This window comes from Megascapheus bottae, chromosome 6 (assembly GCF_031878675.1).
Source record: "Megascapheus bottae isolate mThoBot1 chromosome 6, mThoBot2.hap1, whole genome shotgun sequence".
In the NCBI taxonomy this organism is placed as follows: Eukaryota; Metazoa; Chordata; class Mammalia; order Rodentia; family Geomyidae; genus Megascapheus; species Megascapheus bottae.
The window spans coordinates 33,849,448-33,872,810 of NC_143514.1; the positions used below are offsets into that span (position 1 = coordinate 33,849,448).

A 23,363-nucleotide genomic window follows, 5' to 3' on the forward strand; every position below is an offset into this window, starting at 1 on the left:
AAAAAGTTGACTGGCTTGTTACAAGTAACATAGTGTACATTGATTACAATGACTGCTTTGTCATTTTTTCAACTATAAGTTTTCTTTTCAATTTATTACTAACAGTGGTAAGACAGTTTGTTGAGCTCTAGTAACTTATGAAAGAATAAAAGCTGTGTTTCTCATTTTTTTAGTATTTCCTCCCTTTTATTAACTACATAAAGCCAAGTATTTCAATACTGAAAATGCAAATGCAGAATTAAAGATAGTACAATCTAATTAAAGTTTAGAAAAAATGCAAAAGATCACATATATTAGTCAACTGCTAGTGCCTATGATACTCGTTAGGAAGATTGTGGTTTGAAGCAATGTGGTTAGAAAAGTCCTTGACACTTCACTTCCAAAATAACACCAAACTGGTTTGGCATTGTGGATTCTGAGGTAGAGTGCCAGCTGAGCTATCAAACTGAGCACACTAGAGACCCTAAATTCAAAAACAAAACAGTATTCTTTTTTTCAGTCAGTCCTGGAGCTTGAACTCAGGGCTTGGGCACTGTCTCTGAGCTTCTTTGCTCAAGGCTAGCACCCTACCACAGTACCACTCCTGGCTTTTTCTGTTTATGTGGTTAGTGAGGAATTGAACCTAGGACGTCATGCATGCTAGGCAAGCACTCTACCACTAAGCCACATTCCTAGGCTCCCACACAAAAAGCAATATTCCTTTACTAGTGTAAATACATATGGTAGCGGTGTGACTTGCTAAAAAATGATTAGCCGTGACTTTATAGTAATCACCTCTTAAAAAGAGTGATCGAGGGGCCAGGAATTTGGCCTAGTGGTAGAGTGCTTGCCTAGCGTGCACGAAGACCCGGGTTTGATTCCTTGGTACCACATACATAGTAAAAAGCCGTAAGTGGTGCTGAGGCTCAAGTGGTAGAGCACTAGCCTTGAGAAAGCCCAAGGACAGTGCTCAGGCCCTGAGCTCAAGCCCCGGACTGGCACAAAAAAAAAAAAAAAAAAAAAGAGTGATCGAGAAATAGGTTTGGGATGAGTACAGTTACATCTGTAATGTTTTAGGTTATTAAAATGTTAATATTTATAGAGCTAGTTACAGGTGTGTTTATTATCTTTGTATTTCACTATGATTATAATAGTCCATATTTTAACAGATCAATTTATATATTCATAAAATTAATATTGGTTCCTACAATTTCCAAGATGTTGTGAAACAAACACACATACACACACACACAAATACAAATAAAACCCAGCTAAAAGATGTGGTGTCATGCTATGTCTATCCAGATGTTTTTGTTTGCATGTTTGATTCTCTTATTGAAGGCATTGAGTCCCCACAGGAAACAGAATGAATTATTTTGCTTTGTAGCTTAAGGATTTGTAAGATGAAAGGTCCTTAAACATGAAATGAGATCAGTGGAAAGCTCATGATTTAAATTGTTATTTGAAAAATCGTTTGATCTGCCCCTACCAGAGGAAAGGGGGAAAATATACTGATAGCCTTGATACAGTATGATAATATATTATTTTTTTCTTAGATTCTAGATCACCATGGCAACTGGACAAAAGTTGATGAGGGCTATTCGGGTTCATGAATTTGGTGGACCAGACGTGCTGAAGCTGCATTCGGATATCGTTGTGCCAGCTCCAAAAGACCGTCAGGTGGAAATAATTACTCTACTCAGGCAATGATTACTCTGAATGTGACACTCTACCACACGAAGTTTGTGTTCAAAGAAAACAAACTCACAGTGGTTTATAAAGACATTAAATTAGGGCAGAGTTTCACACCATAATGTAAATAGTAATGAAATATGTGTGGAAAGGAATAATTTTTTATTATAAGAGAGGTTTTGAAGTTGAGAATCAGCTATGCTCTGTAATAGTTGAATGGTTATGAATAAATACTAAGTATTTTGAATATGTGTTTCTATTAAATGCTTCCATGATTTTCTTTTGGTACATGAGGGGAAGAGAATTTCCTTCTGCATTCATCCTCTCTCAACTATGATTGAAGAGAATTTTTTTTTTTTGGCCTATCCTGGAGCTTGAAATGAGGGCCAGGGCATTGTGCTTGAACTTTCTCAAGGCTAGCACTTGACTACGTGAGCCACAGCACCACTTCCCGCTTTTTCTGTGTATGTGATACGAAGGAATCCAACCCAGGGCTTCGTGTAAGCACGTACTCTACCAGCCCTGAGAATTGTAATTGTAGAATTTAATCACCACTACTGGTGATAGCACTTTCCTTTTGACTGTTTATTTTCATAATTGCACTTTCTACAACTCTCGAGTCTAATTTCCTTAGCAAATCTGTACAACTTGGTGATAACCTATCTTTAAAGACATTATTTCTTGTCTTTTTATATTGAAACAGTATCCCCAAGACTCTTATTCCTTCTGCATTGTGCACACTTTTTCTTTTAGCTGCAAGGTTTTTATCAGCATATATTAGCTGTACAAAAGGGAATTTCATTTCCATGCACATATGCAATAAACCCCATTAAACTCCCCCTCTCTGTCACTCTCTCTCATCCCTCTCTCCACTCTTTAAAACAAATTTAATTATTCTATTTTTATATGTTCATGTAAAGCATTTTGCCAGTATGAATACTCATTCTTTCCCATTCCTACAGGTTTCTTTTTGTCTTCTTTCTCCAGTCCTGGGGCTTGAACTCAAGGCCTGAGCACTGTCTTTGGGCTCTCTTAAGGCTAGAGCTCTACAATTTGAGCCCCAACACCACTTCCTGCTTTTTCTATGTATGCTGTACTAAGGAACCAAAACCTGGCCTTCATGCATATACTCTGCCTCTAGGCCAAACTCCTGGCCCCTCCTACAGATTTGCTACTCATGTATAAGGTCTACCTCAAATACTACTTTTCTGTAAGACCTTCTTTTACTCTAAAAGAACAACAAAATCAACAACAACAACTTTAAAAACATGTGTAAAGGGGTTTCTTTTATGAGATAATCATTCTATATTAAGGTAAAATTGGTAAAAAAAAAAAATAGCTTCCCTAAAAGATGTAATCTCCAAATATCAATGATTTAACTAATAGAAAATTATTTCCCAAATTATAAAGTTTTTAACAAAACTTAAGGGTTTTTTCATCATAAAATTCTACTGTTCTGGCTGTGGACTCCCTAGTTCTACATGAAAGCCCAAAAGCACAGTGTGGATTCTCTGGGTGAGGCCTGTAAGTGACTCTCTGGTCACTACAAAGACTCCCATTTCATTGGCTAGAACGCAGTGCCTTGAATATTCATACCTATGAAGGGGGCCAGGAATTATTGTTTTTCTCAGGTACTTAGGAATAGGAGCAAATAGGCCTATAAACTCGTAGAAATTTATTGCCTTAAATATTTCTTCTGTTTTCTAAAAATGTTTTAAATATATTATCGAAGCCAAGAGTCTTACCTTTTTATTTATACATTGTTTTGCAAGATTAGAATGAGCCTCTGAAAGATAAGAGCTTATTTGTTTTGTTTTCTCCTTTTTCATACTTTGCATAATCTGCAGTAATAGCATAGTCATAGGCAATATCTGCATGTGCTGTTGAACTGAAATACATTGTCCTTTTAGGTTCTGATCAAAGTCCATGCATGTGGGGTGAATCCAGTGGAAACTTACATTCGCTCTGGTACTTACAGTAGAAAACCGGCCTTACCCTATACGCCTGGCAGCGATGTGGCCGGGCTCGTAGAATCTGTAGGAGATCATGTATCTGCTTTCAAGGTATTGTATGTTTAATTATTTCTATTTTGCCCTAACAGGTTTTTTAAAAACATTTTAGTTTATTTTGGGGGCATTTATAAGCCCGATTGCACAGTTTCTACCACTTGGGGGACTCCTCTAGTCAGAAAAGAAATTGTTTTTTCTCCAGGGACTATCTGAACCATGTAAAATGAATGCTGAATAATTTTTATATCTTCACAGCCTCACAGAATGAACTGCTATCCTGTTGATTTAATAGAAATGTGTAAATAAGTAAAACAAATAAGTATTATGTTCTAACTCTTTGTAGTACGCAGGCCAACATCCTTTTCGATTCCTCTTGTAAATTTAGTTTTACAACATAAAGGGATAGCTAACTCTTTTGAAGATGAAGTAAGACAAGCAAAACATAAAAGGTCACTGTACATATCAGACCCATGAACCAGGACCAGTGAAAGTGTTATGATCAGGAGGCTTTTGTTTGCTTCTTGTTTTGCTATGCTAAAAGGTATAAACAGCACTGGCAGTGTATTCCTAGCTTGCTCATCTGGTATCTTTCCAGAGTTTCTTAACCTGTTCAACTTGGGCAGCACATTCACTAGAATTGGGCTGATGTGGAGAAGCTTACAGTGCCCCTATACAGGAAGAGGGGAAGAAGGGGCAGATTCATACAGCTTTTCACTTCTCATCTTGTGTCAGTCTGGCTTCTGCCCCAAGAGCTCTAGTGAAACGACTCTTGCTAATGTCACTAATGGCCTCTGTATTGCTGGAGTTAATGGGCCCTTTTATGTCATTATCTTTCTTGACTTCTCAGTAACATTTGACACTCAGTCACTTAACAAAGAAATAAAAATAAAAAACAAAAACCTTTTGCTTTAGTTTCTGTAGCATCATTTTTTCCTGTTTTCTTTTCCATTTCTCTCTAGGCATCCTTTCCTAGCCTCTTTTTCCCTGGATATTCCTCAAATCATAGTGCTGTCCAGGACTCTTCATCCCTTTTGAGACCTTGGGATTTTTTTTTAATACATTTTACATGATGATTTTTGTAGTCCCTTTATACTGAGTGTCCATCTTTTAAGAATTTTCTAGGACTGTGCTGTTCACAGTATTAGTAGGATTCATTGTGGCAATCAAAAAGTTTAAGTCGTTAAATTCACATTAAACGTCTGTTTTCTGAGCCATACAACATTTAAAGACTTTACTTGGACTAAGCATCTAACCTCTATCCAGCTGGAAGGTACAAATGTAGAATGTTTCCTTCATTGCAGAAACTTTTGACTGTCTGCACGGGGTTATCCTCCACATATCTGAAATCGAGCCAGTCTGGTCTCACTGCTGACCTGTTCTGAGGTTGATTCCTGGAGCTTGAGGCTCACTCATGAGTCTTCCTCACTCAACTCTCTCTCCCTTACTGAATCTAGTGTGTCTCTTTGCATGCCTACCATCTGTAGTGTAATTCGGGTTATTTTTATCTGTTTTCCTATATCTCTCACTTGGACACTTAACTTTTGCTCCCCTGAAATCTATCCTTACTCTAGGAAAGAATCAGTTTTCTAGAATGGAATTCTGATTATTTCATACTTCTGTTTTGATTCTTGAGGAGTCAGGTACTGCTTGCAGATGTCAGGTATTCCGTGTGCACCTCTTTATTGGGTCAGACTGTCTTATACTCTTGCTGGCTTGTCTTTCCACTCTCATCTCCCAGTCTTTCCCTTTTGTAGTTCAATCTTTAGTAAGGGATGGACTGTTCTTTCCTGCATACCCTGTACCCTCTCACACTGTTTGTTTGTTCTTATTGGTTCTTCAGCTAGGTAGAATTACATTTAATCTCATAGGCTGGGATTTGAGGTATTTCATTCTCCAGCTTTTTTTCCTTTCCATTTTATCTTCTGAAACTATTGCATACACATAGACCATTTACTTATTCATTATGAATAAATGCTCATAAGCTCTCAGCACTTATGATTGCTTCTATTCCTTTGGTAACTTTTCTTCACCTATAATTGACATCTCAGTTTAGTTTTCAAAATTTCCTGCTGTCCTTTAAGACTGTGCCAAATATTTGGTCTATATAATTTCCTCACTTCAGAAGTTATTTTTTTTTATTTTCGTGTACCTACCCTGGATGAGTCTCTGTGCTTGCCTGGCTTTTATAATAGATAGAAATAACTGTTTCTCCTCTTTTCTCTATCCTCACAGCTTACCCTACTTAAGATTAGGGACAATGTCTTGCTACCAATGTCACTGTTAGAACTCAGTGCTTTCCAAGCAGTAAGTTTTTATCAATAACATATTGAAATCAATTCAACATGTATCTTAAGATGTTAAAGTGGGATTTATTGTAACATAGTCCTTTTTGATCATTGCATGAAGATCCTGTTGAATGAAAATTCTTGTACTTTCTGAGATGCCATTTGAATCTCTCTTTGTATTTGTCCCACAATAGAATGTTGTTACCTTTTCTTTTTTTTTTCATTTTATTTTTTATTATTCAGGTAATGTATAGAGGTAATGTATAGAGGGGTTACAGTTACATTCACCAGACAGTAGGTGTATTACTTCTCACACATTGATACCCCTTCTTATGTTTTTCTTCACCATTTTCCTCCCTCCACTCCCTCCCAATCATCTTGTTTTTCCCCCTTCCCTTTCCTAGTTCAAATAAACAAATAGACATATATACAATATACTAGGCAACAAAGTCAGATACAGTAACAACATGAGATTGACCAAAGGGCAACAAAGGAAAAGAGAACAACAATCACTCAAGATAAAGCTTGTTTCCATATCCCAGAGATCCTTTCATTTAGTCTCATCCTATATGACCATATGTACCTAGGTTTTGCTCTATTGTAATCCTCTGCTAGGAGAGTCCAAGATGTGTACTAATTATTACAAATGAGGGAAGCCATTGAGACTATGTTCCTTTAGGTCTGGCTTACTTCGCTTAATATGAGTTTTTTCCAAGTCTTTCAATTCCCTTACAAATGGGGCAATGTCATTCTTTCTGGTGGCAGCATAGAATTCCATTGTGTATAAATACCACATCTTGTTGACCCAATCATCTACTGAGGAGCATTTAGGTTGGTTCCATATCTTTGCTATCGCAAATAGTGCTGCAATGAATATCCTTGTGATAGTGGCTTTAGTATGTCCTTGTTTCTGGACATTTGGGTACATGCTAAGGAGTGGGATTGCCAGGTCATAGGGGAGCTCTATGTTTAGCCTTTTGAGGAACTGCCATACTGCTTTCCATAGTGACTGAACAAGTTTACACTCCCATCAACCGAGCTTCTTCTTTATGGCAAAGGACATAGCTAGTGTTAGGTCTGCCTGGGAGAAATGATTCCTTCCCTTGGTGTTCTCCTGTGCACCCTGGAAATCCCCACCCAGACTGTAACCCTGAAGTATTTCTTCATCCTCTGAGGTCACATCCGCTTCCGCTGTGGCCACACTCCTCCCCCCTATATAATCTCTCACTTCCGGCCATAAGCTCTCTTTCTTCGGCCTGACTCTATCTTGTGCAGCTGTAGGTCTGTTTTCTCTTTTTCTCTCTCAATAAACCTTCACCTCTTAAACTGTATGGAGTTTCCTTTCGGCAAACCTTACAGCTAGCAAGTTAAAATAGAAAGCCACATAGGGGGAGAAGATCGTCACTAACCATACAACAAAGGCCTCATATCTAAAATATATCTACAGCTAAAAAATTTGAATCTCTCCAAAGCAAATCTTCAAAGAAACAAGCATCCCATTAAAAGATGGGCCAAAGACTTCTCTGAAATGTAACTAAGATTGGTCTATAGGCACATGAAGAAATGCTTGACATCTCTGGCCATAAAAGAAATGCTAATCAAAACAACTTTGAGATTCCATCTCACTCCAGTTAGAATGGCCAGGATCAGGAAAACTAATAAGTACAGATGCTGGAGGGGATGTGGCCAGGAGGGATCGCTACTACATTTTTTTCATTTTTGTTTTAATTGTAAGCTCATATAATATATACTGGACAGCCTCTGTGATATAAAGAACTTGCATTTTTTCCTAAGGAAGAAATATGGCAGTCTAATTTCACCTAGCATATTGATAGTGTAATTTATATAATGCCATGCAGGTGCTTTACAATAGTGAGGGTCCAGCTGACTCCCTGTGACTAGTTCCTATGAGTGAAGAAGCAAGTCCTGGCTTTTCCTGCTGTTGGAATATGGGCTTGGTTCCATGCTTTGGGGGTGTATGTGTGAAAAATAATAGGAATATGAGAGTGAAGAAATACATGGAAAGGATTTAATAGAGTTTTATTTGTGGAAGAAACTGAACTTTGTCTCTTTCCCTAATATATTCACAAAATATAAAGGTTTATAAGAACTTCCATTTACTACTGACTTGATTTGAGAGTACTGTAGAACTTCTTAGCACTTCAACTTCCTTATTGGAGAAGTGAGAAGGTAAAAAATGCTTGCCTCACATAGGCTGTTGTGATGACACCAAATGCAGAACCTAGGTCTCAGTAGAGACAAGTTTTCATCATCATTGTCATTGTCATTTTATCATACTATTCTCCTCCTCCTCCACCACGTCCTTATCCTCCTTGTCCTCCTCATTGTCCTCCCCCTCCTCCTCCTTTTGATTCTCATTGGCTTTTTTGCCAGGGCTAACTTTGAACCAAGATCCTCAGATCTTGTTAGTAGTTAGGATTCCAGATTAATCTTTCTTTTCATTAATAAAATAGAGATCCAATGTTTCAGACATCAGTTGATAAATACTTAGAAGTATACTTCATAAGGAAGTACGCCCGTTTGGGCATTACTTTTCAGCACTGATACTTTTATTACTGGATCTCTTCCCCAGAAAGGTGACAGAGTCTTTAGCACCCGCACCATCGTAGGGGGATATGCCGAGTATACCCTCGCTGATGAGCACACTGTTCACATGCTGCCAGAGGAATTGAACTTCAAACAAGGAGCTGCCATCGGGATCCCATACTTCACTGCTTACCGAGCTTTGCTCCACAGGTAATGACTTTAGAGCACGCCTCCGAGGCAGGCAGTGTTAAATGCCTTCCTGTCCAAATCCATGCCTGTCATGTTGAGCTACTTGTTATTTATCATTAACTATTTATAGAGCAGAAACTGCTAATTTGTGAGATTTTTCTGACCACTGGGGACATAGAGCAGAGCCAATATCCTCTTGATGATACCTCTAGACTAGTGAGGGAGATAAACATGCCTAATAATATTTATATATAACAGAGAATCTTCAGTGGTGAGATACATTGATGTGTGTAGGGTTTTATGGGATCATAAGGGATATGCCTGTGTTAATGAGATGGTGTTTCTTGGAGAAAGGTAACACTTGGATTATTTTAAAGGCATGATTCAAATACCCTGTTGTACCTGAAAATCTTGTAGGCGGCAGTTTAAAAATACAGTAAGGGGCCCCTACCCCCTTAGCACCCCTGAGACCAGAGAATCTATGTTTTGATCAAATCCCCTAGGCATTTAAAGAGGATCAGAAGGACCTTGCTGAAAGAAGGGTGTTTGGGAGGGGATAGAACATTCTCAATAATGGGAATGGCATTGCATGTGGTGAAACAGTATCTGGGGAGAGATATAGCAATTGGTTTTCTTGGATAGAAAGTTTCAAGGCAAAGAACAGCAAAGACTAAAGTTGGAACATGGTCTCAATATTAGCTGTTATAATCAGGGCAGGTTTCAGATTGTGGAAAGCTAGACAGTAGAGCTAATTCATTGCTCTGTAAGGGACTGGAGGTCATAAAATGTTTTATTCTGGAGAATTCTATCCTTATATTTGAAACTTACTGATAATATCTGTCTGTGTGTGAAGGATGTATTTCAGGACAGAAATGGAGAAGTCCTATATCAATCTCCCTTGGATAAAATGTTACAGGCCAGAGAAAAGACCATGGAGTGACAAGGAAAAGACAACTTTAGGACAGACAAAATTATGAGCATTTAGTAATCATTTAAGGGTCAAGATTAAGAGAGGGAAAGGTACTTAAGGGTATTTGCAACTTTCTAGCTTGAATCATGTAGAATTGTGGCAGTCTTGAAGCAATGCAACCTGTGAGAAAAAGCTACAGTCCAGCCTTTAGGTCTCAGGGCTAGGGATGGTGGCTTATGGTTACCATCCCAAATACTTGGAAGAGGAGATCAGGAGGATCATAATTTAGGAAATCTAACACAATTTAGGATCACTTTAACAAAAGGGTTCAGCGAAATCCTGTCTTAAGTTGGGAATGGCAGGCACACTAGTGAGCCCATAGCTGTGAGCCATGTCTTAAGTAGTAGGCTCAAGATCTAAGACAGGCCTTAATCAAAATCAAGAGACTCTCCTTGAAAAAACAACTGAAATAAAAAGGGGCTAAGAGCAAGGCTCAATTGATGAAGAACACATACAGAAAATGGTAAGCCCTGAATTTTAAAACCCAGTACCACCACAAATAAATAATAAATAATAGTCTTGGGTGACTTTAATCAAATGATTTCAGCAGAGTGGGTGGAACAGAAATTTGGCTGAGTGCATTGAGGAAGGAAGAGGCAATCAGTTGAATGAATCAGTTCTTAAATAAAATGGGAGAAATAGAAAAGAGAAAGGAGAGGGTTACTTATGGCAAGTGGGAAGAAAATGGGAAGAAAACTTGTTTCTAATGGTGGATAAGACTTGAGCATGTTTCTAGCAGAGAACGTGTCGAGAAGAGGGATAGGACTGCCTGAGGGACGAAGGTTCCATATAAAGATTAAAAAAGACATAGTACATAAGTAGAGAGATTGACTTATTTATCTATGCCAACTAATGGAAAGACAACCCATCCCTAAAACCTAGAAGTCTCTATTTATCCTATCCTATCTAAAGATAGGACAAATATAGGCATGTAGGGAGGGCACTGAAGTGTTGATAGAGCTATACGTTATTGCTTCCCTTTTCCTAGTTAAGTAGTGACAAAGTAGTCATTGGTGAATTAGCACTAAAGGGAACCACAATGGTGGATAATGGGCTTTTCTTTTCCTTGGCCTTTAGATACGTTGCAAGGAAATCTGCTCTGAGCATTAGTCCAGCACTGGAATATTGGTGTCAAAGTATAATAGTGCAAAGGGAATGGAGCCACTGTAGTGAGAGGAGCTGCATGCTATGTTATGGGGTCCTAGCTGAATAGAATAGGAAATGATGGGCAGAACTGGAACCATGAACAGTAAGCAAGCTCTTTGAACACCTGTGAAGAAGAGCTTTCAGCAGGGATTGTGGCCATTGTACTGGTTATTACTGTTTGCCATTTCTCAGTGGGGATGATTGCTGATTTTGCCTTGGAAGTGAAGAAGTCCGGGATCATGATACTAGACTTCCTTCTTGGTGAATATTGAAGTCTAGAATAGAGCTCTGTTTAGAGAAGAGAAAGACTTTCTATTCCTCTTCAGTTACTAGGATTCATCACGGGTCAAGTGGCATGGACTGGCAGGTGCTCAAGCCCATGCAATGAGCATGGGGGGATCTGAATGTGTTAGCATTTCCCAGAGACAGGATCAATAGGGTTGGCACATGGCATTGTGGAGCCCTGTCAAGTCTAAAATCTGATGGAATGAACCAAAGGGCTGGAGACTAAGAAAGACCCTCAATTTAGCCCACAGGTATTTGCATGCATAGTTGCTTGGGGGAAGTCAGTCTTTCTCCTATTCAAACTTTTGGGATTGGAAGAGGCTCCATAGACTCACTGTAAAGGGTAATCTGCTTTAATCAAAAGCAATCAACTTAATTGCTAATCTCATCCTAAACCGTCTTCACAGAAACATCTGGAATGATGTTGGAACAAGTATAAGATGCCTTCACCTTGTCATATGGTATACATGGCGTTGACTGCCACACCAACTATAGAGAAAAACTGTCCTAACTGGGAAACACAATATAGGATCCACCAGCTTTCTTTCCTTCTTTCATGTCTGGGTATTTATGAAAATATGTTCTTAGTGCTCAAGGGATTGAAGGATTTTCTAAAATATTCACTGGGGCACTGAGGGTGGTATCTCCTTCCTGTAATCTCACCTGCTTGGGACGTAGAAATGAGGAGGATCATAATTCAAGGCCAGCCAGGCAAAAAAGTTACTGAAACCAAGCGAGATCTCCCCCAGAGTGAGACATGAACTCCATGGTAGCTGCGAGCTGCAGCCCTTGTCTGTCTGGAACAGTGACACCTCCCTCTCGAGGATTCTATGTCTGGTCCTTCCTTTCAGGGTATGATGGAAATGCAGTAGTGTGAGCCAGATGTAACAGAAATATGCCTCTTCATTAGAGGATCTAGACATTTGAGGAGTCTTTGTGACAGGGTTTGTTTTGTCCATGCTTTTCTGACTCAGCTCAGCTTCCTGAAAGCACCAGTGCAAGCAGACATTCACAGGCATAGAAAGCAAAAAACATCTTCTCACCACTGGCCACAAACAGTCCAGTTTCTGTGCTTACCTGGCTATTACTGAAGACTACACAATAAAGAGCCAGATCTGTAATAAATCTGCCTGGAAATACACTCCATGGACACATGTGGGAAAGAAAACTTCAAAACTTTTCTGATTCAGCAGCTCCACTTTCACCCACAAGAATTTCAACCTTATGTGGTACCTTGCCTTCATTCTGGCATCCAACACAGCACCTGGCATCCAGTTTAAAAACAAAAAAAGAATCGGGGTTTCTTTGATCTGTGGCTAAAGACACATCATTTGATCTGGAGGAGTTTAGCGAATACTTTGGGGCTGTAGGTCAGGATTGTTTGCTCTTTGGATAAGTGTTTGCTAGATTAATGTTAGAAATGCCTTACAGATAACAAAACACCTGACCCTAACTAGCTCCGAAGCATGAAGTGATAGAGTCCCTCTCCCTTCTTTGTCAGTGCCCGTGGGAAAGCTGGAGAAAGTGTTCTGGTTCATGGGGCGAGTGGAGGGGTAAGTAGTCTCTTTTTTTGAGTCAATGTTTACATAAGCTGAGTGTGGATTTATTGTTTTCACATTATCTTCTTAAAGGTAGAATTGTGGGGTCTTTTTTTTCCTTTTACATAGTGAAGGGTTTTTCTGTTTTTAATTTCATCTTTTCAAAATCATTTGATCCTTTATCATTAATAGAACATTTCTTAGTTATTAAATCAACAGACTGCCTCATCAAAAATGTATGTAGGAGAATTTTCCATCTACACTGGGTGTGTACCACCAAGATACACTGGCCTTGTGTTTGCCTTCTGGTAACATATGCTACCAGAACATTTTTTTAGAATTTTAAACAGCTCTAAAGGTTAATATCAATTCCATATTCTCTTAGATAAGGAAATAAGGCTCATTAAAGCTTTACCTGGCTTGTCCCAGATAGCACCGCACAGCCACACTGTGAGTCCTCAGTCTTTTCTATCTTCCCTCTATCCCGTGCCTGCTGAGCTTTGATGACATTCGCAGAGTGCACAGTGTACAGCTGTATCCTTAACACCACAACCCATGGCTCAACATGCTAATGTGCAGGGAGAGGAGTCAGAACTTATAAAATAAGCCCTTCATGGAAATAACCCAGCACAGGGCTGTCAGAAACCTCTTCAAGAACCAGTTGCCAAACTGCCTTTGAGGAGCTTAGAGGAAAAGTTAAGAGCTCAGAGGCAGGAATTTAACAAGAAAATACATGTGACCTCTATCCTGCAACAGAAGCTTTAGAAATTTTGAAGATGAGATTTTTGCTTTAAAAAGTAAATAAAAAAAGGCCTGGAGTGAAATGGCTCACCTTGAGGAAGCTGTTATCCTCTTTAAAAGCACTGTGGATTCCCGGGACGAGATGCAATGAGATGACTTATTGTATACCACTTCATGTTCTGGATGAAGTCAGGGGTATACCAATCATGTGTATCTACCACTAAAAAAGACTCAGGCCGTTTTGTCTTCTTGTTTTGAATCATGAGATTTCTTATCTTCCTGTATCCCTCACAGAGATCAATTCTGAAGGATTTTACTGAGCCAGACTATTTACTAAAGCACCAACATGGTCCTTGTGGGGCTTGAGAAAATATGAAAGATCAACCCTGTCAAAAATCTTCCATTGTTGAGCTTTCATGGAAGAGGTTATTTGGGGGTTAAATTAAATTTCACACTAAGTCCTTAAAGGTCTGTCTAGCATATGTATTTATTTAAATTGTCCTTGCTTTCTGAAAGCTCACCTGTGCACTCTTTATAAGAGAAATATGTCGGTCAGAGGGAGGAAGAAGAATTTAAAGAAAATCTTTTTATTCCCTATGTCCTCTTGTAGCCAGGTGCTTCTCAATGATGTTTCCTCCTTTTAAAGTTAAAATCCTCAGTGTCCTCAGAGCTGGCTGAGTTTGTTAAATCCCTGGCTGACGGGAATAGGCTACTGACTGGTGAGTGAAGCGCTTCTGATCCCCCTTGCCCTATCAGAGGGAAACAGTGCTGAGCTTTTGCCTTGCTTCTGTTTGTGCTCTCTGGCCTCATTTAATTCACATTCCTGTGGGATGATGTCGCATGTTTAAAATGCTGTGGACTTAGGAACACAGCTATCGTTTCTGTATGTTGCCGAGGAGTGTCCTGTTTTCCTGCTAGTAAAGTTAGGAGGAAAACAGCTGACACATACTGGTCAGTATATCATCTATTGAAAGAACATGCCCAGAATGGTTGTTAACAATAGAATAAACAATACCTTTTTAAAAGTTTATCGAGCAACTCTTTGTAAACCCAAACATGCAGAGATATATTTGCCTTGAATCTTTCATTTAAAAAGAGATCTGTATTTTTAATTGGAAGAGTAGCTCAGAATCCATTGTACTGACTCCATAGTGTGTGGCAGCTCATTGAAATGGATCTTTTCCTTTCACCAGAGGCTCAGTTCCATGTATCTACTTCTTTCTTTGCTTCTGCTGGGTCTGACAAATCTCTGCCATATCTGGGACTCAGTTCAGGCTCATCAAATTCTGCAGACCTCATAATCTCCAAGGTCTATTTCAGGCCAGGGAGTTTATGGTTGCTGCCACTTCGGGAGTTTTCTCTCATCATTTTTTGTTTTAATTGTTTTCTGATTTGCCTGATCCCATCCTAGATCAGTAGTTATCAATAAGGTATGAGTGGTTTTGCATCTTCTCTTTTCTCCCTAAGCACATTTGTCAATATCTATAGACTCTCTTCTTTGACAGTAGAAGGAAGAGGAGCCGGGCATCAAGTAAACAGAAGCCATAATAATTCAGAATAGTTCTCTAAAGCACAGTGTTCTGACACAAAATGTTAAAATATTACTAAGTTGACATATACTCAAACATCTCCTAGTACTGCTATTTAAATAATTGTTTTGTCTATAATTTATTTTCTTAAATTGTGCCCCATTTTTATTTTTTACAGCATGTCTGTACCCTCAGCTGCCTTCAAACTAACTGGCCCCCTTCTTCTGTCTTCTGAATTCTGGGTTTATAAATATTCACCACCCCACCCAGCTATCCTTTTCTTTCGTAATAAGCACATTTGTAGAATATGCTAGTGATTCCACCCAATACCTAGAAGATGGTAAATCTTAAACTTGTAGGTCCAACTACCCATTTCCATCTGATTACAGAATGTCACCACTTTGATGGGTGTTACGCAACTCAGCATAGTGAATGTCAAGTAGATTCCTCTATATGAGGAAGTCATCTCAGTGTACCAAAATGTATTATTCTTTCTACTACCAACTACTGCAGTCCAAGCTTCATGTTTCATCTAGACTGTTGAATGGATTCTATCTCACTTCCCCTGTTCTTCCTTGCATATGCTTCAAATGATCTATAGTAATGACTAAACTGACCATAAATTCCTCTGCCTAAAGCTCTCCACTGATTGTGTTATAGTAACTTTATTGTCTGGTGATGACTGCCAGACTCCTATGTCACTCAGCCTCTTTGGACTCCTCTAGCACTTAACCTGCAGCCATCCCTGATCCGTGCTAACCCTCTTCTGCCCTTCACACACCTTCAGCACATTGCCACTCGACCAGTTAGCCGTGGCCATGCACTCTGTCATCCCCTGGATGCTGACCATTTTCTCAGGCTTCCTTTCTTCAAGGTGGCCTTTCCTGGTGATATAACCATCCCTCTTCCAATCTCTTTTTCAAACAAGAGCCAGTTGGGCATTTTCTTAATTCCTTTTATACATTGGTTTGTGTATGCATTGACCATTTCACCCTCAATTTGAATGCAATCTTCTTGAATTAAATACAATGCGTAGCACATACCAGTCATTGTAAAAGGGCAGCATCTGGATAATTTCATTACCTTGAACATGTACCCGTGACTTTACTTAAGTTCTAGAGTTCTTACCTTTGTTTTTGAATATGAGTTACTCAATTTGTTGAACCATAAAGTTAATGAGCATGTTCAGGTAGTGTAATGCTTATGCCTTCTATACAGAACAGATGCTAAGCAGTCACTTTGGTCCAATGGTTAAAACTAAAAGCTCTGACTAAAGGGTTGATTTGAATGATAAACCACTACCTGGCTTCTTGTGAAGGCCCCAAGTTTAATCCTGAATGTAGCCAACAAATAAACCAACAAACAAAAATCTCTGATTTGTTCCAGCTCCTGTTTCTTTAACTATATGACTTAAGCACAAACTACTGTGTTTTAAAGCTTAACTCTCTCTGTAGAATAGGAGACACAATTTATATATATGCCACAGGATTACTGTGAAGCTAAAATAAGCAATGTGTGGGAAGTCTTATTATTATACAATAGAAGTTAGTTATTTTTCCCACTTATTCGTTTACACCCTAAGTTTATTAAGACTCTGAAAATTGCTCTATATATGTAATAAATATTTGCAAACTATGGAGACTATATGTAACTACTGGTTTATATTTTATTCTGCAGGTTGGATTAGCAGCATGCCAAATTGCAAGAGCTTATGGCTTAACTGTTTTGGGCACAGCTGGTACTGAGGAGGGACAAAAGATTGTCTTGGAAAATGGAGCCCTTGAGGTGTTTAATCACAGAGAAGTTAATTATATTGATAAAATCCAGGTAAAATTGTGTATAATTTTTAAAAGTGAAATATTATTAGAGTTTTGCTTGGTGTTTTATAAGTCCTTTTGCCAGCTGCTCTCTCAAAATTGTTTGCTTATTTGGTATGCCTATATATGTTTTTATATCTGTTATCTGTTTTATAGTTTTAGCTGACTTAAAAAGCATATCTAGACTATCATTTTTATATCATGTATGTGTATAAAATAAAATGAAGTTTTTCTAAATTGGTGCTCTTTAATGCAAATTTCATTTTAGGTAAAACATAGCCTAGTATTTATAACTGCTGATCTTAATTAGCTATGGAAAGAGAGATGCCACTTCAAGCCGGATCTGTCTGGCAAGGGAATGAAGTTTATTTGGAGCAACAGTCCCTGCCCATCCAGTGTGATGATAGCATGTACTGAGGTTTTGTTGCACAGAGTTCAAAGTCCTTGATTATTTTGCATCTCTGAGTATGAAACTCAGGACCCAGAGCATACTAGGCAAGTGCTTTATCATTAATAGAACCCCTATTAAAACAGAGTCTGAACTTTCCCTATTTTATTCTGCTAGCAATTTACTCAACAGTAGCATGAGTTAGATATGTGCTGTCACACACGCCTCTTTCCCACTCAGCAAGTTGGTCCTCTCATTCCATCTGTTTCATTTCTGACAGACCTTTCATTTTCTCTGTTCCATTCACTTATGGTTCAGTTTCGGTCTCAGTTTTTCTGGGATTGTCTTCTACTCTCAGTTATGCTAATCTTTTCTTTGTCATACCTATCCCAAGAGTTATTTAGTTTTTCTTTAAAAGTGTCTAGACGTAGCTTAAATAGAAGCTCTATGAAGAGAGGAAATTTTGATTCTTTTGTTTGGTACTATACTTGCAGTGCCTCAAACAGGCTCTGACACCCAAGTGAGCTTGAAAAAGTTTAAGTTCTTAAACATGATAGTCAGTGTATTTTCACAACCTTTTCTAATTTATAGTCCCCTCTTCCATTCTCCTGTAGTTTGATAAGCATCTTTGAAAGCCTCTGTGTTCAAGGCTTGGCTCCTGGCCATGATACTGTGATTGGGAGGTAATGGAACCTTGACGAGGTAGAACTGTATTGAATGTCTTCTGATCATATAGAGTGTGCACTTGACTGTGATGTGAGACCTTGGCCCCTCCCCTTGCTTTCTCATTGCTTCCTAGCCACCGCAAAGTAAGCAGCATACTCTGACATGCACACTTCCCATGCTATGCCTACTGACTTGCTGTAGGTCCAGAAGCAATGGGGCCTACAGAATGTGCAGGGAAAGCTCCAAAACTGTGAGCGCAAATGAATTTTTTCTCTTATAAGATGGTGATCTTATCCATTTTTGTTAAAGTTACAGAAAGGTGGCATACTTCTCCCTACTGTTTTTTCTTGTCTATATGTATTTTTGTATTTTTGACTCCTGTGACCTTGCTTTTAATTCTTGTATTGAGACTTACTGTTCATCCTATTTACCTTCCCCTTCTTGCCTACTTCTTGTCTTGCTGAGGAAACTCCTTTTTTTCTGTCAAGATCCATCTGTTTGACTCTGTGCAAACTTCTCTACCCACTGAAGGCAATCCAACTTTAAACTGTTTCTTGTGTAATCTCTGGCTTATTTCTGCTACCAAAGCACATGGGCCATATATTAGAGTTAAGAGTATGATGTACTCTCTTAACTCCTAGCTTCATTTTGCTATTTCCATTCTTTGCATTCTATGACTGTATCTGGCATAGACATTTTTGTTTGTTTTGTTAAAGTGAAATGAATAAAATTAGGCATACATTAGTTTTATAAGAGGCAGTTTAAGATATTGGGAAACAATATTACGTAGTCCATGCCTCTGTCTTCTCCTCTTTTTAAATAAGAATGATAGTTCCCATGGGGATTTAAGAGTTTCTTTAATTGATAGTTCTTATCTCTGTAAAAGCTCATTTAGAAGATAGGAATTTTCAGTTAAAGAAAAAGTAATTTACACTCAAAGTCTAGCATCTGAAAATTCCTGTTCAATTTTATGTTATAGCAATTTATTGAGTACATATAAACCTTTATCATTTTAGCAATTGTGGCTGTTGCTTTGGAATTACATCATAGTATATCATTAGATCATTTTAAATTTTTCACTGTCTTAAAAATGTAGCATTTTTATGCCATTTGATACACGTTTCTATAAAACATAGTACTATAATAGCTATTCACTGACTTGCCATTTCTCATCTTCTACTTTGTTTTTTATTTTACAGAAATACCTTGGTGGAAAGGGTATTGATGTGATTATTGAAATGTTAGCTAATGTAAATCTTAGTAATGATTTGAAACTTCTGTCTTATGGAGGACGAGTAATTGTAAGTGTTTTTCTTTACCTCCTTGAAGTTTTACTATAACTGAATGCTATTTTGAAATAACCTTTAACTGTAGACATGTTGTTTTCATAACAGGTTGTTGGCAGCAGAGGACCTATTGAAATAAACCCACGGGACACCATGTCAAAGGAGTCTAGTATAATTGGAGTTTCTCTCTTTTCATCCACCAAGGTAAAAAAAAGATAGATAGTAAATAGATAGATTTTGATAACTTAAACATGGATACAACTTGCCTAGTCTAGCAGACTGATAGTTAATGTAGTTGTTTAGTATTCTTAGTACAGGAGTAGACAAATACCAGAAGGACAGTATAATTTATTACCCATGTGTCTGGTCATTTTGAGAAAGGAAATACTAATAGTCATTAGTTCAAGACAATTCAAATTTTACAAACTACCACTACCTAGGCAAACAGAACTCTCTTATTCTTCTCAAAAGGAATTTTTCTTTAGTTAGTACAAGGTAGCAAAAGTCACATATTTGTAAGATTCTCTGTATGGTCTCATTCTTAGATGCTGAAGTATTTTTGATGCTTCTAAAAATCTAGTCATCTACTCCAATTGAAAAAAAAGTACTTTTTTTTTCTTTCCTCAGGAGGAATTTCAGCAATATGCAAAAGCCCTTCAAGATGGAATAAAAGCTGGTTGGTTGCAACCTGTAATAGGCTCAGAGTATCCCTTGGAGAAAGCAGCTCAGGCCCATGAAAATATTATTCACAGCGGTGGGACTGTTGGGAAAATGATCCTTCTCTTGCAATGATTAATACTGTCATAGACTTTCTGGGTAATTAGGAGGTTTTTTTTCTCTCTGTTATATACATCCTCTTTAATTAACTTTTATTTGATTCTGTAAATTTTGTATATTTAAGAAAAAAAAAGATTTCTTTGCAGGGAGCAGAAACAATGTAGTAAAATTTATTTCATAGCTGACAACATTTTCATGCCTCATCTCTCATTCAGGTCCAGGGGTCTTCAAAGGAGGAAATGGCCTGGTAATGGCCATGTAACTTTGGGCTGCATCTCAGAAATTCTTACTTGATTAATTCTAAACCTTTGACTAAAGTGTGGTAATTCAAAATTAGACTGTTAGATTTCTGAGGATTTCTAAACTTACTTTATTTATGAGTCACTAATCAACAAGACAGTCCAGAACTGTCTTGGACTCACGAGTTTCTGGGCTGAAAAAGCAAACAGGCACACAAACAAAAAGTCCTTTTCTAAACAACTAATCTAATCTAAATATATAAATCTCATGGTAGGAAAGAAATAAACAATATCCAAAGAAATTGATTCGCTTTCCAAATACTTCTCAAATACTAGACTATTCTCTGAATTACTGGTTGATCACCCTGTAATTCAAATAGGTAATTCTTGATTGATTTGACTTCCAGGATACATATAGAGTTACCTACTTATGTGAAAGTTATATATATTTTTTACTTAAATTAATGAGCTTATAAACCTAGCATATTGAGTGGTCTGAATTTGTTTTTTGTTTGTTTGGTTGGTTGGTTGGGGTTTTTTTTTTGTTGTTGTTTGTTTGTTTGTTTTCCAGTCCTGGCTTAAGCTCAGGGCCTGAGCACTGTCCTTGGATTTTTCTCAAGGCTAGAGCTCTACTACTTGAGCCTCAGCACCACTTCCGGCTTTTTCTAAGTATGTGGTACCAAGGAATTAAACCTGGGTCTTCGTGTATGCTAGGCAAGCACTCTACCACTAGGCCAAACTCCCGGCCCATGAATTTGTTATTATAACATGATAATCTATGGTAAAGTCTATTAAAAATTAAATATTGTGTTGGACTAGTCTGTTGTCATTTCTACCTTCCACATCACTGCCGCCCACTTCCTAATGGTTACTTCATAATGGTGTTCTGTGTGGGAAGTCTTTATTTAAAAGAGTAACATCTTAGCACCAACAGTATGTCCAGTAGACTTGTTCTTTTTGAGATGGACATAGCTTTCTGTTTCCTGTTATTAATTGGCTAATCTAACTTCTGTTGATTGACATTTTATGGTTTGAGCATAGAATCCTGCCGAATAGTGAAAAAAATGTGTCATTAATTCCTGCATTTAGGAGGATAATACCTTTGATTTGGGATTCTTTGTATCATGACTAAAATGTTGTAGCTATTAACATTTTCCAGCTTCATTCACTATTTTGCAGTTTGTCATATAAAATGACAGTTTTTTAAAAAAATTATCAAAATGGTAACGTCATCAAAGCATTGGCTAGCATCTTGTGCTTCCTAAAAGCAGGAGATTATTTTCCATCCACAAAGATAAAGGAATCTGGATGGACTTTCTGTAACCCCAGTTGTTCAGGAGGCAGAGATTAGGAGAACTGAAGTATAGAGCCAGCCCAAGCATAGAAGATAGTGAGATTCTATTTCAGCAAATAAGTCAGATGTGATGGCTCATGCCCATAATCCTACCTAAGGCAAGGTGCAGGTAGGAATGCTGTGCTCAGGAATGACCCTGGGCAAAACTGTGAGACCCTGTATAAAAAATAACTGAAGCAAAAGAACACTGGAGGCATGTACTGCTCATGGTAGAGTACTGGAGTTTAAACCCTTGTACTCCCTCTCCCCCACATCAATAAAAGACTAATTATTCTGTAACATTTTGATCTGTCTATCCATTTCTCATTCATAGAATGGGCAGACATACAGACAACATAACTGTTGAGGAGTGCAGTTGAGCCCATCCCCAGTTTCAGTTAGCCTGGCCTCTCTAGTTGTTGGCCTTCCTGGTCATCCTTGCCTCAGTTTTAACCTGTCTCTGAGCTTGTGAGCTTTTTATGAAGGGATTATTCTATTTGTCCATGAATTCAACAATTATTTATTGGGTACTTAAAGTCTCAGAAGGTATCTGCTGCCATTTGGAGGTACAAAGATGCATAGGAAATGACCCCCATCCAAGGGTTTACAGTTGAGTTGGGTAAGGGAGAATTAGTGCTATCCAGAGAAACATAATCTTCATGACACATATAATAAGATGTTTATTTGAAGGAATTCTCCCAAGCATTGGGGACTGGACAGCACAAAGCCAACAGGATGTGAATATAGGTAAAGTTTCTATGCAGCACCATTTCTTTATTTTTTATAGCTGGAATTATCTACATGTGCCATTTTTCAGTCTTGAAGTAGAATCCTTTTTTTTAATCACCACAGATTCTGCTATTAAAGCTTTTAGCTAATGGGATAATGTCTATTTACATTACTGAGGGAAATCTAGAGTCAACCTAATCTTGCATAAAGTATACATAAAACAATGACTTTCTGCTAACATACAAGCAATCCTCACGGAGGTGACATGGATGCAGGGACTAACACTTAGCACACCTTGTAATTTTCAGTTGCACATTCACTACTTTTGGCCTATTGTTAGCTTTCCCCACTTATATAGTAGCTTTGGCCATAGAAGTAAAAAAATAAAAGTGGGAAAAAAAGAAATTATAATGTTCTTAACTCATCTTTATTGAAGCAAGAAATTACACGTATGCCACTGGGCCAATGCAATTTATATTTTAAGGTGCTTTTTCATTCTGCTCAACAAAACTTCCAACAATAACGAGATCTAACAGGTCATTTTGACCTGCCTCAACCATGGCAGAAAAGCACCTTAGCTCAAACCTTAAAATGTCTTTCTAATGCTAAAATTTTTTAGTATAATGCTTTCCATAAAGAAAAGTCACATAGAATTATCATATGACAATGTTACTACCCTCATAGGACTCCTTTTATGAAAACTACCCACATCTAAGGAACAGGTCTAGGATAGGTTAGTTCATAGAAACAGTTGTATATCCGTGGTGTGGAAATCATATGGGGAAAGTCCATATCTGTCCTTTCAGAGTGAGCATAACACTGATGTCCAAAACATGTTTAAGATAACAAGTTTATGAAACAGAATACTGTCAGAAGTCCTGGTTTATTCAATCATGTAAAAATAACCAAGAAACTACAATAGTATAGGAAACTGAAGAGGAGACCCATGAGAACGTCCACTCAGAATTTCTAAATTCAGTTTAGTATGTGCTTCATTGAATCAAAGTAACTATAGGACAGTAGAAAAGATCCACAGCTTAGCCATCACCTTTAACACAGGATACATGATCTATATGCACAGGAAACTGCAGCCCTTATCCTAATTCAAATGTGCTACACTGGATGCTGTCTGCACCCAGGCTACAGCATCCTCCAGCTCCTCAATTTCTTATGAAATTTAGAGACTACAACTTCCCCTTATTCAGTGCAGATGCAGAT

The 23,363-nt window shown here is 38.0% G+C and overlaps 1 protein-coding gene across 1 annotated transcript in view; it reads left to right on the forward strand.

The window, feature by feature from the left end:
• The window catches only part of Cryz (crystallin zeta), a 24,151-nt gene extending 3,751 nt beyond the window's left edge, over positions 1 to 20,400 (forward strand). The window contains exons 2-9 of the mRNA XM_090334600.1: positions 1,536 to 1,659; positions 3,582 to 3,734; positions 8,559 to 8,722; positions 12,604 to 12,655; positions 16,588 to 16,737; positions 18,981 to 19,082; positions 19,176 to 19,271; positions 19,695 to 20,400. Coding sequence (XP_090190726.1) covers positions 1,549 to 1,659; positions 3,582 to 3,734; positions 8,559 to 8,722; positions 12,604 to 12,655; positions 16,588 to 16,737; positions 18,981 to 19,082; positions 19,176 to 19,271; positions 19,695 to 19,859 — 993 coding nt within the window. The 5' untranslated portion in view covers positions 1,536 to 1,548 and the 3' untranslated portion in view covers positions 19,860 to 20,400. The remainder of the gene's footprint in view (positions 1 to 1,535; positions 1,660 to 3,581; positions 3,735 to 8,558; positions 8,723 to 12,603; positions 12,656 to 16,587; positions 16,738 to 18,980; positions 19,083 to 19,175; positions 19,272 to 19,694) is intronic.
• Positions 20,401 to 23,363: the final 2,963 nt, after the last annotated feature.